At 45.4% G+C, this 16196-nt stretch overlaps 1 protein-coding gene across 1 annotated transcript in view; it reads right to left on the minus strand.

Moving 5' to 3' along the window:
* Nucleotides 1-16196, minus strand: part of FBN1 (fibrillin 1) — a 216013-nt gene that overhangs the window by 183076 nt on the left and 16741 nt on the right. Inside the window, 2 exon segments of the mRNA XM_053366046.1 lie at nt 2473-2571; nt 5033-5115. Of these exon segments, the coding sequence (XP_053222021.1) occupies nt 2473-2571; nt 5033-5115 (182 nt within the window).

A 16196-nucleotide genomic window follows, 5' to 3' on the forward strand; every position in this document is an offset into this window, starting at 1 on the left:
GGTTGTGGTCTTTCTGGAAATGTTTAATTCGCCACTGCTGAAAACAGGATGCTAGAATAGATGGACCTTTGGCCTGATCTAGCAGGGTTCTTCTAACTTTCAAGGGAGGGTGCCTCCACAATCTCTTTGAAAAGCTTCAGGAAGAACCAAATTGCCAGAAAACATCTGTGAGGTCTAAGGATATGCAGAGGAGGGTCCGGAATGTTTTAAGGCATCCAAAACTGTCTTCGCCAGCCATGTCTCAGAGTTGAGATTCAAGGAAAGAACAGATGTGAAGTTTTAAGCAGCTTGGGCTGTTGCTTAGTTTAAGGACGGGGGGTGGTATTTCTACTACGTTTTATTTATCAATGAATCGCTGGAGAGGTCTGTGATTGAATAACAAAGTAGAAGAAATGCTTCATTCTGCCAGAAGCATTCATACATGGGGCCGTTCTGACAATAACAAGAATGGAGCAAATGAGATTTCAGAGGACTTGCACTTACAAGTTTCAGTCTAGTCCAGAGGTTCTCAACCTGTGTGTCCCCAGATGTTGTTGGACTACAACTCCCATCATCCCTGAGCTCTGGCCTTGCTAGCTAGGGGTGATGAGAGTTGTAGTTCAACAACATCTGGGGACCCACAGGTTGAGAAAGGCTGGTCTAGTCACTCTTGAGAGGAAAGCGTTATCATGAACCCCCAAGGAGATGTCCTGGATAGGCTGGTCAGATCAAGAAGCTGAGTGGGAGGAGTTTGAGGGGCTGGAATCAGATGATCCCTAGGAAGGGCCTATTGGGCTGGGCCTCATCTGGTCTTCAGGAAGTTTCAGAGATGTCTGGGAAGGCAGGAGCCCAGGGAGCATGTCAGTCATTGGATCAATGTCTTAGTCATGCATAGCATCCACTGTGCCTTCACCCAGGTGATATGCAATAACAATGTAAGGCAGTAACATTGGACGGCTGAGCTCAGTGCAGTGTGGGAATAAAAAAGGCTAGGCAGGAGAAAAGTATATGAACTCTCCTCTCCAAGGGCTCGCACGTTTGCACAGTCCCAGAAAGCAACAGTTTGGCTTCCAGCATTGTGCAAACCATGCCAGTATCGCAGTTCATTACATCTTGAGAAATTTTTGGAATTGTGGTTTTATTCAAGGACACAGTGAGCTCTAATCTCAGCTTTTGTTGGAGAACTATCAAAACTAGTTGCCTGATTAAAAAAAGAAAAGAAAATGCTGCTAGTACCCCAAAACAATTAAAGGGCTTTAAAGGGAACCTTGGTTTCCTGGTTTTCATTTTTGCCGGTGGATATCTCACAAAGGGTAGGAGCATTGCATAGGCCCATCTAATATGCCTTGCAAATGAATAAATGAAGAAAGCAAGTAGCCTACACAATGCTTGAAACAAAAGACACTGCCTTATAGTGAGTCAGATCATTATTCAGGTTTTCCTTCACTGACTGACAGTGGCTCTTTGGGATTTCAGAAAAAAGTATCTCCCAGCTCTACCTAGAGATCCCAGGGATTGAACTTGGAACATTTTGCATGCAAAGCAGGTTCTCTGCCACTGAGCTATGGCCCTTCCCTTTCAAACTGTCAATCACTGCTGGTGTGAGGTCTGGTAATAGACACAACCCATGTTGCCTATAAATGGGGATGAGTTCTGCCCTGAATGATTCTGCTATTATTTTACTTGTTACAAATGTTGACCCTGATTTTTACTCCCTAATCTCATGCTATTTTATGAACCCACTAAAAATAATATAGGCCAATTCCAAAAGAGCAATGCCACTGAGAAGGAAGGAAGGAAGGAAGGAAGGAAGGAAGGAAGGAAGGAAGGAAGGGCAATTAATACCAAATATCTAAATGCCAGGTCATTTAACTCCCACAAAAAGCCATCCTTGTCTGCCTTTCCTGGTGGTTTCCTACAAGGGCATTCACAGAAAAAGCAAGAAGGAAATATCTAGCAACTCTTGTTTGTCTCAATAATTTAGACTTCTGTTGCAAGCACGACCAATTTTTCAAAAAGCATATAGCGTCTGGCGAGCCAAATGCAATTGCCAATACTTGTATAGTATTTGTTACTTTTTAAAAATGGCCATAAGGAATGTCTGCAATAGCTAGAACCCAAGATTCCTTTAGTTGTGGTAAATGATTAATACTCTCTCTCTCTCTCAACCATACACAGCACTCCTACTCCTAACACACCCCACACACACTGTGCTAGCAATCCCTAGATAACAGAGTTGAGTGCTGGTCGTTAACCAATCAGAGTAAGTAGTTTCTAGGTCAAGCTGACCTTGGCTTTCTGCCAAGAGTAAATTGACACTGCCTTGAGTTAATTGTGTGAAGCCAGAATCTGTAAGTTTCCCATGAGAACCAATTAACAGAAACTCAACAGAGTCAGTGTTTAGTTGTCTGAACTACCAAGTTACTTTCAAGTTAAAACACACCACACTGCCAATTCAAGAGCATAAGAATAATCTAGCCCTAGAAAACATACCTGACTTTGAGCCGCAGGACGGGGCGATCTGGCCACTTGGACATGTGCACATGTTCGGTCTTGAGCAAAATCCATCTCCACAGGAATGTCTACAGATTGCTGTAAGGGAAGAGAGAAAAAACCCGAAAGAGGTATAAGCAGAAAAACAGATTTTTTAAGCAGGTTAGCATGCACTCTGATGGTTTTTAGGCACTAATGTTGAATGGTTTACAGCTACTTATCTGTCCTTGGGTGACTGAGGCTCAAGACTACACCTTCAAAGTGCATACAAAGCAGAGATTTCCCCACAGAGAATTCGGGCCACTTTAGTTTTTTAAGTGTTGGTGGGAACTGTAGCTTTGCTAGGGATAAACTACAGAGCCCAGAATTCTATGGGAAGGGCAGAGAAATGTGCCTTAATGGCATAGTGTGTGTGTGGAGCTTGACATTCAATGGCACTTCATTGGTCCTAGGGTCAATCCCCACATATCTGCAGTTTCACATATCTGCAGTTCTGTACACTTCAGTAAAAAGAAAGGGGTCTTGTGCAGTGTAGAAACGATCATGGTGGGGTTGTTTTTGTTCCAGACCTGATATGCTAAACTAACTCTTACGTCCATTTTGAAAAGTTTTGCCATTTCCCCTTACCCCTATGTGCCATCATATACAAAAGCATGGTCTGAAAACTATAAGCAGGATAATTAACCCCTAGGAAGTTTGTATAGCTGAAATATACTTGGAGTTGAGTGTGAATTTCATGCTCTTTATTCAGCTCATAGTAGCAATGAATGAAACTTTCCCCAAAACGTCTAGCTATATATAAATTATTTACACAATGGCCCCCGCGTGATTGGCTAATTCTGGGCTGCTCCTGTAGGCCAATCAGGTCACGGATTCACTTCCACCTGGAGCTGGATTGGGTGGCTCCTGCGAACCAATCAGGCTGCTGCATTCTGGATCCTATTGTTCTAGGATTCAGCTCAGTACATAACAATAGCGGAACTTCAACAGTGTTTTATAAGAATGCCCTATGGAACAGTTGAACATGCCTTTTGGTTGTGCAGTGGACGACTATATACTGTTGTGGTTGCTGGCTGATCGCTCCTTTATTACCTGGTTCAGCTAATTGGCTTTGACTGAGAAAAACATGGTCAGGTGTGCCCTTTTAATGAAATTCAAATACTCATCATTCCACTGAGGTGTCATTACAAGCCGGAGGATATGTAGTATTAATGGCGAAGAAGGCACTTTTGCAGAGGTGCTTACTAGAGGATCAATCGGGGTGGGTGAACATGGCTAACCCTTTTGAGTGTTAGTGTTACCCTTTTCTGAACCTTTTCCAGCTCCTCAGCATACTTCCTGAGGTGCCAGACCCAAGGGCGACACTGATAAAGCTAAGTTGCACTTGCAGTGGATTCCCAGAGGGGAGAACGTAAGGGATAAATGCCAATGTTGGGAAAGGCTGCGTTATGTTTAACACTTTCAGTGTGAGAGCCCTTACACAAAGGATAGAAGTGTTGGGAATGGTGTGCTACGTTTGCCCACTCTTGACTGACCCATCAGTGAGCACTTCCTTACCCGAGCTCCTATCTAACCATTAATGCCACAGATTGTGTGGGTTGCAATAACACAGCAGAAGTATAACGCTGAGAAACAGCTCTGAAAAAATGTTTCTTGTAAAGCAGGGCAAATGGCTGAGTGTTGCATGTTTTTGTTGGATCGCAAAGAGTTCTTCTTGGCCTCCTCCTTATGCTCTTATGTGTGTAGCTGCAATTGCCATGCTGAGGCTGTTTGAAGCACCTTCCATATGACAACCAGCAGGAAACAGACTAGACCACAGACCAGGGGTGGGGAGCCTAAGGCCTGAGGGCCAAATACAGCCTCTTCCAGGCCTATCTCACCCTCAGGACTCTCTCCAGGTCTGCTTTCACGTGGTTAGAATGTACCCTACTTTACAAAGGTAAGAATCACATATAATTTGTTGTAACCCAACCTGGCACCTTAGGCCTTTGTTAACAATGGCCTGTTACCTCGCCAACTTTTGCCTCTGGCCTCACCCAACACTAGCATGTGGCCCCCTGAGGTTCCTCATAAGTATATGTGGCCCTCAGGCTGAAAAAGGCTCCCCACCCCTGCCATAGAATGGAGAGAGAGAAATGAAAGCATATTGGAATGGCACTGAAATGACAGGAGGGATTTAGCTATGCTTGGGGCAAAACAATAGCAAGCATTTCTTCTATTATGGACTCATTGTTAAAACCGTGTTTATGGAAGACAATCTTACTCGGCTACGAGTGATCGCCAAAGAAGAAGAAGAAGAGTTTGGATTTGATATCCCGCTTTATCACTACCCGAAGGAGTCTCAAAGCGGCTAACATTCTCCTTTCCCTTCCTCCCCCACAACAAACACTCTGTGAGGTGAGTGGGGCTGAGAGACTTCAAAGTGTGACTAGCCCAAGGTCACCCAGCAGCTGCATGTGGAGGAGCGGAGACGCGAACCCAGTTCACCAGATTACGAGTCTACTGCTCTTAACCACTACACCACACTGGTATCTGAAATAAAGAGCAAAGAATGACTTACGGACTATGCACTGGTTTCCACCTGGTAATGTTTTCCATCCAGGACAACAGTAGGCATTGTAACGTGATCCACATACGTTGGGTCTACAAGATGGATACAAATGAGATTAGCTCTCTGTCATTGCTACGACAAGCATTAAGCATCTCTGCTAACAAATGGCAGGCTTAGAGGAAGGGCAAATGTGTTAGTAAGGCTACAGGTGCACCTCAAATGCTATCATATAATGTTCATGGTGATGTTTCATATGTTTTTACATCTGCCTGACAGCTTACCTTCCCTTCTCCTCCTGAATCACTTTGATGGAGGAGAGGAGGAGAGGCACCACTGAAGAGAGAAAAAACCTGAGAGGGAAGGGAAGCAGTTTTTCAACAGGGACAAAACTCTTCCTCCTGTTGTTGTTGTTACACATGCATCCACCTCCACGGAAACCACAGAGGGAATATCAGCAGACCCCAAAAAAATCATATTAAATGTGCAGACCATTTTAATAGGTCCACCCACAGTCATTAGCTTAGATGGCTTTTTTTTTAAAAAGGAAAATTATCATTATTAATTCCATTTATGAATCGCTTCCTATGAAGCATTGCAAAGCAATTTCACAGCACAATAAAAACATACATAAAAACCATTCAGATACAATGCAGACCTTGGCTGAGATAATTAAAAAAATCTCCACTCAGAAGGCTTGTTGAAAGAGAAAAGGTCTTCAACAGGCATGGGAAGAAAATAGAGGTGGTGCCTGTCTCAGATGTAATGAGAGGGAGCTCCCATGGGTAGGTGCCACCACAGTAAAGGCCCTGTTCCTACACTGAGCAGAACGGACCTCCTGGTAAGATGATATCTTCAAGATGCCCTCTCCTATGGAACACAGGGATCAGTTGGGTATTTTGTATGGGACTTTGTATACTAGTGCCGTCACCTTGAACTTAGTACAGCAGCTAATTGGCAGACAGTGCAATTCTTTCAGAGATGGTGTAATATGATAGCAATATTCTGCCCCTAGGAACAGCTGAACTGCCACTTTTTGCACCAGCTACAGTTTCTGCATCAGCCTGAAGAAAACTCCTACACAGAATGCAATCCAATCTGAGAGCTACCAGCACACAGAGGATAGTGGTCAAACTATCCTGGTCCAGAAATTGCCATATTGGCTCCCAGTACTTTTCCAAGCACAATTCAAAGTGTTGATGCTGACCTTTAAAGCCCTAAATGGCCTCAGCTCTGTATACCTGAAGGAGCGTTTCCACCCCCGTTGTTCAGCCTGGACACTGAGGTCCCGCTCCAAGGGTTTTCTGGCAGTTCACTCACTGTGGGAAGTGAAGTTACAGTGAACCAGGCAAAGGGCCTTCTTGGTAGTGGCACCCACCCTGTGGAACGCCCTCCCATCAGATGTCAAGGAACTATACAACCTTTAGAAGACATCTGAAGACAGCCCTGTATAGGGAAGTTTTTAATGTTTAATGTTTTGTTATGTTTTTATACATACTGGAAGCTACCCAGGGTGGCTTGGGTACAAATATTATTATTATTTGGTCCTCTACCTTACAGAGACAGTTCCAAGAGCACCCCCATACTATGAATCTGTTCCTTCGGGGGGGGGGAGATGATGCCATCCAAAGCAGGAAATTGACCAATTATCAGGATTTGGGGACTGCTCACCATCGTGCCAGAATTTGGCCCTCACCCAGCCAACAGACACCAGCCCATGGCTTCCAAGGCCTCTTCCAATTCAGATGTTACTGATAAATTATGAAACTTCATCCCAAATCTCCTGCTCCCAAGAGCTTAATGTAGATGGTTAAACAGCACTGGGGCCAGGACAGTATTCTGCAACACCCCACACAGCACAACTTCCAGGAGGCCAAGAGATAAATACCCAAAGCTTGTCTCTGAAACCGACTCTGGAGATAGGACCAAAACCACTGTAAGACGCTGTCCCTGGACAGTACAAAAGAACTCCATGTGATAGCTACTTGAACATTCAGTGGAGGTGGAGAAGTGGACCTTCTTTAAGGAGAACAGTTTTATCAACAGCTGTTAGCAATTACAACTCAATGGAACTTCCATGTGCAGAATAAAAAAGGTAAAGGGACCCTTGACCATTAGGTCCGGTCGCGGCCGACTCTGGGGTTGCGGTGCTCATCTCAGTTTATTGGCCAAGGGAGCCAGCGTACAGCTTCCGGGTCATGTGGCCAGCATGACTAAGCTGCTTCTGGTGAACCAGAGCAGGGCACAGAAACGCCGTTTACCTTCCCACTGGAGCGGTACCTATTTATCTACTTGCACTTTGACGTGCTTTCGAACTGCTAGGTTGGCAGGAGCAGGGACCGAGCAACGGGAGCTCACCCCGTCGCGGGGATTCAAACTGCCGACCTTCTGATCGGCAAGCCCTAGGCTCTGTGGTTTAACCCACAGCACCACCCGCGTCCCTATGTGCAGAATACCTCTGAATAAATTGTGGAAGCTAATGGGGTGGGCGGCTGGCTGCCTCCACCAGTCTCAGTTGGCATGCTTACCAAAGTCACCTGACTATCCAGTTTTGGAAACAGAGGGCTAACCTAGATGGATCTTTGTTCTGAACCAGCCTGTCAAGAGTGTGACAGCCAAGATCCATAGCTCAGCTGTAGAGCACCTGCCTTGCAAGCAGAAGGTCCAGTCCCCAACGGCATCCCCAGTTAGGGTTAGGAGAGATTCCTGAATGAAATCCTGGAGAGCCAAGGCCATTCAGTGTAGATAATATTGTGTAGATGGACCAGATGGTCTGACTCAGTATAACGCAGCCTGAACCTAGCAAGAGCCACTCTTAGATTCTAGTGGCAGCAGGCTGAATGAGTGAGTGAAGAGCTTATTTCTATTCGGTCCATCTGTGTCCACCTTTCCTGCATCATCTGCATCCACCCTGATCACAGTTCAGAGGATCAGGGTGCTAGCCATAAACATAGTCCATTGTGTTTCAGCCACTATCCCTCAGAGCTACAGAGCTTTCTAAAGTTACCCCTCTTATCAGCGCCAAACACTTGCCGATAAGGTAAAGCAAAGGTTTTGTTCCCTTGTTCCCTGAGGAAGCAAGATTTTATAAATACAGATAACAGCACTGGATGCTGGCTGCCGTGGAAGGAATGCAATTTGCAATGAACATGTGGTGCTGGTTTTACATAGAGGAGACCCACCGAACTTAGTGGGCAAGACAGACTTGAGCCCATTAATTTTAATGCGTTCAGAAGTTCTGTTGGTACGGAATGCTGCGTTGCTCTCACACCATCTTGTGTTCTGGGTGACTGTTTGTTTCCAGGAACAGTTTAAGGTGCTGCTTCTGAATTCAGTGCAAAACACCACCCACCAAAGCCTTAAGAAGTGGTGGACTTTGGGCTTCAGAATTTCAGTGGTGCCCTGTGCGATGCCAAAAATTGATGGCCTTCCATTGTTCATCATTGTTGTGGCACCATCTCAGCTCAGCGCCCAGAGCAGGTGAACCAGTCAAGCTCCCCTAAATCCTCCTCTGCCTTTAAGGACCAGCTCCCAGAATCCTGCCCATCCCTGGAATCATTTGGAGAGGCCATCTCTGTAGTAGCACTCAGACTGCGGAACTCCATGCCCCATGAGACTCATCCTGGCCTGTCTTTTTTGGCCTTTCACTGCCAAGTCAAGACAGTTTTTGTTTTATTAAGGCAAGCATTTGCCTTGCCTTCTCCTTGCCGGTTTCCTAGCTTATTGTTTTGTTCCGCTGTAGTTTACCTTCATGAATGAATTATTATGAAAGCTCTTTAAAAAAATTATTCTTTGATAAGTGATCTGTTAAAAGTGGAAAGGTAATAAATCACTGAGCTGTCTGGACCTGTGATTAGGGTCAGTTCATCCCCCACTCAAAAGTTTTAGAGCAGTGTTCCCCAAACTTGGGTCTCCAGCTGTTTTCAGACTACAATTCCCATCATCCCTGACCGCTGGTCTTGCTAGCTAGGGATGATGGGAGTTGTAGACCAAAAACAGCTGGAGACCCAAGTTTGGGAAACACTGGTTTCTAACAACTGGCCAACAGCTGCAGCAGCAATTTTTTCCCCATAAGGGAAGGGAAGGGAAGGGAAGGGAAAGGTACTGGTGCAATGGCTTTAAGGTAAAGGTAAAGGGACCCCTGACCATTAGGTCCACTCGTAGCCGACTCTGGGGTTGCGGCGCTCATCTTGCTTTATTGGCCGAGGAAGCCGGCGTACAGCTTCCGGGTCATGTGGCCAGCATGACTAAGCCGCTTCTGGCGAACCAGAGCAGTGCACGGAAACGCCATTTACCTTCCCGCCGGAGTGGTACCTATTTATCTACTTGCACTTTGATGTGCTTTCGAACTGCTAGGTTGGCAGGAGCAGGGACCGAGCAACGGGAGCTCACCCCGTTGCGGGGATTCGAACTGCCAACCTTCTGATCGGCAAGTCCTAGGCTCTGTGGTTTAACCCACAGCGCCACCCGTGTCCAATGGCTTTAGCAAGCCCCATTTTCCCATGGGTTATGGTTGTTCTGCTCAGGAGGGGGGCAACTTCCCAGCAGCCTTTTACTCTGTGGCCAGTCCTAAAACTCTGTCCATTATCATAATAATTAGAATATTTTCTTCTCTCTTCTAGAGGACTGCTCCCCCCTACTGCCATTTGCTGGACCACTTATATGCCAGCATTGCACTGTTTAACCCTACAGAACCCCACAGAACTACAGTGGTCCAAATATGTTGTGATTTCTGTGTTTTTGGCAGGGTGAGGAAGGATGACTAGCAAGCCCAAATGTCACTCTATGGTGCCAGCTAAAATGACATAAGGATAGCTCTGCTGGATCAGACCAAAGGCCCATCTAGTCGAAGATTCTGTTCTCACAGTAGCCAACCAGATGCTTATGAGAAGCCCAAAAGGACTACACGAGACTCAGCAACTGTTTATTGCCTTCTTTCTTTCTCTCTCTGTCTCTGACGTGTTTGGGCTTACTCTCTCTGCTTTCTCCCTCAGCTGTTAGCCAACGCTTCCAGTTCTTCTCTGCACAAATTCCATTCAGAAAAACCAGGGAGCTGCAGAGGGCACAACTGTTGCCGAATCCACAACAAGTGAGAACAATGGCCAGCTGTCAACTCAGATAAGCTTGCCCCTGAAAGGCGACGACAGGAAGGCCCTGCAAATGAACGCTGCCATGTCAAAACGCCACTGCCCCATCGTTAGGGTTTGATGATCACTACAACAGACTATAGGGAAGAAAGGGCCTCGTGGGCAAAGGCGCTGCTTGAAGACAGCACAGAGCAGCCAAAGATCTCATTATCATTCTGTTTCATCAAGAGATAACAAGCCAGGAAAACGCATCCCTTGTTACTTTGCATCATCCTCTAGAAACCAGTCTGGTAGCAACTTCCACGCATCAAGTTGCCTGCCAGAGAATCCCTCGCCTCCCAGGGAGGGAACCCCTCTGGACTACAAAGGATTCTGGGACATGTTCTAGGACACAAACACTCACTCCGTCCATGTGGGACATTGTTGAGAGTCACCTCACATGTAGTGATAAGGTGCAGAAAAACACACAAAATACGCCCCCGTTTGTCTACTGTAGCAGGAAGGAACTGTGGTGGGCATGTTTATCTTGGAGTCCTCCAGAAGAGGAAAGCGATAAGCCTTAGGGAGCGGCCCAGGAGGATGAAAGAGGTAAAAAAAAGGACCCCAGTTAAGGGTCTGAGCCTGGGGCAGGGGGCAGCAGTCTAGAGCATGGGTAGGCAAACTAAGGCCCGGGGGCTGGATCCGGCCCAACCGCCTTCTAAATCCGGCCCACGGATGGTCCAGGAATACGCGTGGCTTTACATGAGTAGACTATGTCCTTTTATTTAAAATGCATCTCTGAGTTATTTGTGGGGCCTGTTTGGTGTTTATACATGAGTAGAATGTGTGCTTTTATTTAAAATGCATCTCTGGGTTATTTGTGGGGCATAGGAATTCATTCATTATTATTTTTCAAAATATAGTCCGGCCCCACACAAGGTCTGAGGGACAGTGGACCGGCCCCCTGCTGAAAGCGTTTGCTGAACCCTGGTCTAGAGGATGGAGAGCTAAGCAAGCAGGTTAGCGGAGGATTGTTCCACCCTTGTGATACAAGACACCTGTAGCCAGATGCCTCCTACTGCAGAGTCACCTCAGGTGCCTCCTGTCAGTGAAGAGACTCCCCCTTCTGTAGAGGCCACTAAGAGTAAACTGGATGCTGAGCTGGCTCCAACACCACCTCCATCTCCAAGGACATGGAGGCACCAGCAATGGTGTGAAGAAACCTTGTAGGCCCAACTCATTCAAAGGAGTGCCTGTTTACTTGCCCAGTCCTATGACCCTGGCCACTTGCTGCGCTAAGAGCTGTGCCCACCCTGGTCTTCAAAAGGAAAGTGCAAGGGACGTATCACTTCTTGGATCAATGTCTTAGCTTACTTTTAGTCATGGACCTATAACTCTTATGCACCTGCTGCAGTCTTGTAACCTGTGCCTTGCCTATGTACCTTAAAGTCTATGCATTAAAGTCTTTAGCAGAAATAAAGCTGGGAGTTACGAGTTCTTTGTCCAGCCATGAGAGCCAGGACACAAGGAAGCCAATCTAGTATGACAATGTATATTATTACAAAAGACTAGGGATGGAAGGATCTGTCTACAGTGGTACCTCGGGTTACAAACTTAATTCGTTCTGGAGGTCCGTTCTTAACCTGAAACCGTTCTTAACCTGAGGCGTGCTTTCGCTAATGGGGCCTCCCGCTGTCACCGTGTCGCCACCACGCAATTTCTGTTCTCATCCTGGGGCAAAGTTCTCAACCCAAGGTACTACTTCCGGGTTAGCGGAGTTTGTAACCCGAGGTACAACTGTACTGTGGTTCTCTCCCTTTTTCATTTTTCCAATCTCCACATTTCTGCAGAAATCTGAGAATTGTTTTCCCCACCTCACACAAAAAAATCCTCATGAACACTTATCAGCACTTCTCCCCCCCTTTAAAAACCGTATTTGTGTAGTTTGGTATCGAGTTCACCTTTTTGCAAGCAATTTCCCCCAGTATAATGCATTTGGTGTGTTATGTTCACCAATGTATTAATTTTTACACACACTTTCCCCCTAATATATGCATTATTGTTAACACTGGTTGGTGAACTGCATCGCAAAATTTGGTTAAGTGCAAATTGTGTATTGGTTCTCACATTGTTATGGACAGCGCAAATTTGGTAAGATTCCCCCCTTTAATCAATGGGACCTGAATTGAATTTGTTTACCTATCCCAAACAAAACACCCACTGCTAGGATTTTAGGGAACCCCAGAACACAGTTCGAAAGCTACAGCCTGGTTCAGCCATGCTTATCTGCAATACACAAAAACAAAAGTCAGCCCAAGAGATTAGAATAGCCGTAAAAAGCCTCCTTGCAGCACAGGAAGTGCTGAATTAGACTGTCCCGCAACTGCCCCTGCAATGACCCTTCCCAAACAAGCAGAAACCCAATTGTGGGCAAGAGACACCGTGCCCATCTATCAGCTCCCTGAGGAGCAACAACGCTGATCACCAGCAGGGCTACAAACACTGCCCGAGGCAAAAGCATTCCATCAGAAGTTCTGGCACTTGCTGGCTAAGGCTGGCAAAAGTGTGGGAGTTGAATAAATTAAGGCTGGGAGGCTAGACAGAGTGGGAAGTGCAAGTCTGAGAACTCAGCAGAGAGAGAGAGAGAGAGAGAGAGAGAGAGAGAGAGAGAGAGAGAGAGAGAGAGAGAGAGAGAGAGAGAGTTAACTGATAGATGCGGAAAGGATACAGTGAAAGTGGTTTGTCATAGAGTATGCAAGAAGGAGGTGTCTGTAGGGGGATCTAAAAGGGTATACATACACAGACACACAAATGCGCATTTGGAATATTTAAGAGGAAATCGCTGCTAACTGGGAACTCTAAGATTACGAAACAACACATTCCCCCCTCCCCACTCTGCCAGCAACCCCTGGCCAGCTTCCACTCTTCAAATAATCACAATTTTGAAACAACTCAAACATCTAACTGGCTGTTAGTTGCAGCCACTCGGCTGCCTTCTTTAAACCAGGCAAATGGCCATGAATTTATTTCTAAGAACTAAAGAAAAGGGAAGAGCTTGCCCTTTGCCTGGAATCTGACTTGGAAGACTTCTCCAGTTACCTGCTCGATGCAGGCACACACAGGAGCATATAAACCACCTCATATTGAGTCAGACCATTGGTTCCATCTTGCTCTTAGGATCATAGGTTTGAGTCCCACATTGGGCAAAAGAGTCCAGCATTGCAGGGAGCTGGACTAGACGGCCCTCTTGGTCCCTCCCAGCTCTACAGTTCTATGGAATCTCAAAGCTACAAAATTCAAAAATAGTGGTCATACCACGTCTCCTGTCATGACACCCAGTCCAAAGTGGGTTTTGCAAGTTTAATGCATGGGGTTTCCATATTCACTCAAAGCTAGAGTTAAGGCGGATCAACAGGATGCAACAGCTTCAGGCAGCAGATCCCAGAGGAGACAAATTCCCTGCTTCCATAGAATCTTTGTTTGCCTAGAACTGACTGGCAAGGGTTCTCCACTGCTTCAGACAGGAGGTGCTTGGAATGAACCTGAGACTTTCATAGAATCATAAAGTTAGAAGGGGTCCCAAGGGTCATCTAGTCCAACCCCCTGCGATGCAGGAATCTCAGCTAAAGCATCCATGACATGGCAAAGCAGATGAATCACCACTGAGCTATAACCCTTACATCTCTGTGCCATTAAAGAGAGAGAGCAGGAACAGGTTATAAAAGTGTCTAAGTACAGTACTGAATTCGCTGTATTATAGTAACATAGTAAGCTGCCTTATACCGGATCAGATCATTGGTCCATCTTGCTCTATATTGACTACTCTCCAGGGTTCCAGGCAGGAGGCTCTCCCAGCCTTACCTGGAGATAACAGGGACTGGACTCTTAGGACTTTCTGCATGCAAGGCAGATGTTCTACCACTGAGCAATGTCCCTTCCCATTATCACAGTCAGCACTGCAACAATGTCCTTGTGGAAAACAGAGCTCTGATGCAGACACAGGAGTTTCTGGTAAAGCACAATTTTTCCCACTCTCTGGAAAGTCAGGGAAAGTTCCATATGCGCTTTTATTGCATTGGTGGTGTTGACCCCAAAACTATAGCAAAGAGCAAAACCATTTCAACACACACAAGTTATTCTGGGCCAAGACGTGAGAGCTGGCATGTACGCAGTGATGAACTTTTCTTGCTTACATTTAAGTAAAAGCAAACTGTACATTTAATCAAAACAAATTGTCTCCTTTTAATCTTGTTTCTGCGAATTACAACTGTAAAACCAGCTTTTTTATATAATTGCGGTAATTGCACTTGATTATGGGATGAAATTTGGCTCTCACATTATTATGACATAGAGTAATGATATTCTGGAGGGTTTGAGAACCACTTTTTATAGACAACATTATATAAGATAAAAACAACTTATATGATTCTTTGGACAAGCAAACTAAACCAAGTGCCCACCCAGAGTTAAACAAATGTTTATCTTATAAAGGAGGTGGTGATTGCTTCTACGTCTCCTAAACCTTATCCTTTGAACACACACACACACACACACACACACAAACACACAGAAAACACCAAAGTGTATATTTCCCATGTGAAATTGGTTTTTTCTATGGTTTATCACTTCCCTTTCTCTGTTACTCCTTTGCCTATGCAAATTTGGCTTGAAATTTCTGTGGCATGCTTCATTTCAACTTTTGTGATTTTATTGTGCTTGTTGTAATGTAGGAGAGGTGGAATAAACAGACTGTGATTAGTTAGTTAGTTAGTTAGTTAGTTAGTTAGTTAGTTAGTTAAACTTTACAGAAAATTCATTTTAACATATTGGCCCAGTATACACTTAAGGCTTAACCACAGAATTATGATTGGCAGTACAATGGTACCTTGGGTTAAGTACTTAATTCGTTCTGGAGGTCCGTACTTAACCTGAAACTGTTCTTAACCTGAAGCACCACTTTAGCTAATGGGGCCTCCAGCTGCCGCCACGCCGCCGGAGCACAATTTCTGTTCTCATCCTGAAGCAAAGTTCTTAACCCGAGGTACTATTTCCGGGTTAGCGGAGTCTGTAACCTGAAGCGTATGTAACCCGAGGTACCACTGTAACTGTAGTTTGATGCCTTTATTCTGTTAAGATCGCAAACATGCAATGAAAACCATAGTTTAGCATGTCAAGCAAAGGTTGTGCTCTCAGAGGATGGGTATAAGGAGGCCAGAGAGACGGTAGAGGGACAGGGAAATTTTCTTAGCCATGGTTTGCTTTGTTCAGATGTAACACTTAATGCAAACCATGATTTGCAAGCCCATTTACATAAAGGGGAGGAATTTAGACAGGTACATTCTGTGCAAAACACCCAAGGCTCAATTCCTGCCAACTCCATTCTAAAGGTTGGGAAACTGGTGAGACACTGGAGAGCTGTTGCCTTAAGAGAACTTAAGAGCTGTTGCCTTAAGAGAGTGTGAGGAAAGCGTCCCATCCAAAGCAAAACCTTAAGATACATCAGAGAATCCATAATGAAGAGAGAGACCATCAATACGCTTTGGAATGTGAAGGGAAAGTCAGTCAGAAGTGAACCTCCATCAAACATTTTAAAAAACACATGCTGGAAAGAAATTGCATGTGTTTATAGCCACTTTGGGAGAATTCTGTACACAAGAAGCTGGCGAAACGCAAGCTGATTTAAGCAGAGCCGATGTAAAGTTACACCAAATGCAAACCCTGTTCAGGAGCGAGGTTACTGCCAGCTGAGCTGCCCCAAATCTGTCAGAGAGGAAATAAGCCTTTGAAATAGTGTTCGACTTACCATACCCCTTTTTGCCAGGTCTCATGACTGAGCAGAACAGGGTTAGGATCCAGCTTAAGTTTCCCCTGCCTCCGCCACACCTCAGTTAGCATCAGCTGAGCCCTGACTGAAGCAGGAAATGCAAGTTACACCAGATTATCTTCAGCTGAGCCAGGATCATCACCTCAATCCACCTGAGCTTGCAATGTCCCAACTCAGCTGAAGATCTACTACACCCTTTGGTTGCCATACATTTAGAATTTCCAGGACATAACTGTCCGGAAATCGCTGCAACATCTGGGAAAATCTGGACGTATGGCAACCCCTT

This window comes from Podarcis raffonei, chromosome 14 (genome assembly GCF_027172205.1).
Source record: "Podarcis raffonei isolate rPodRaf1 chromosome 14, rPodRaf1.pri, whole genome shotgun sequence".
Classification (NCBI taxonomy): Eukaryota; Metazoa; Chordata; class Lepidosauria; order Squamata; family Lacertidae; genus Podarcis; species Podarcis raffonei.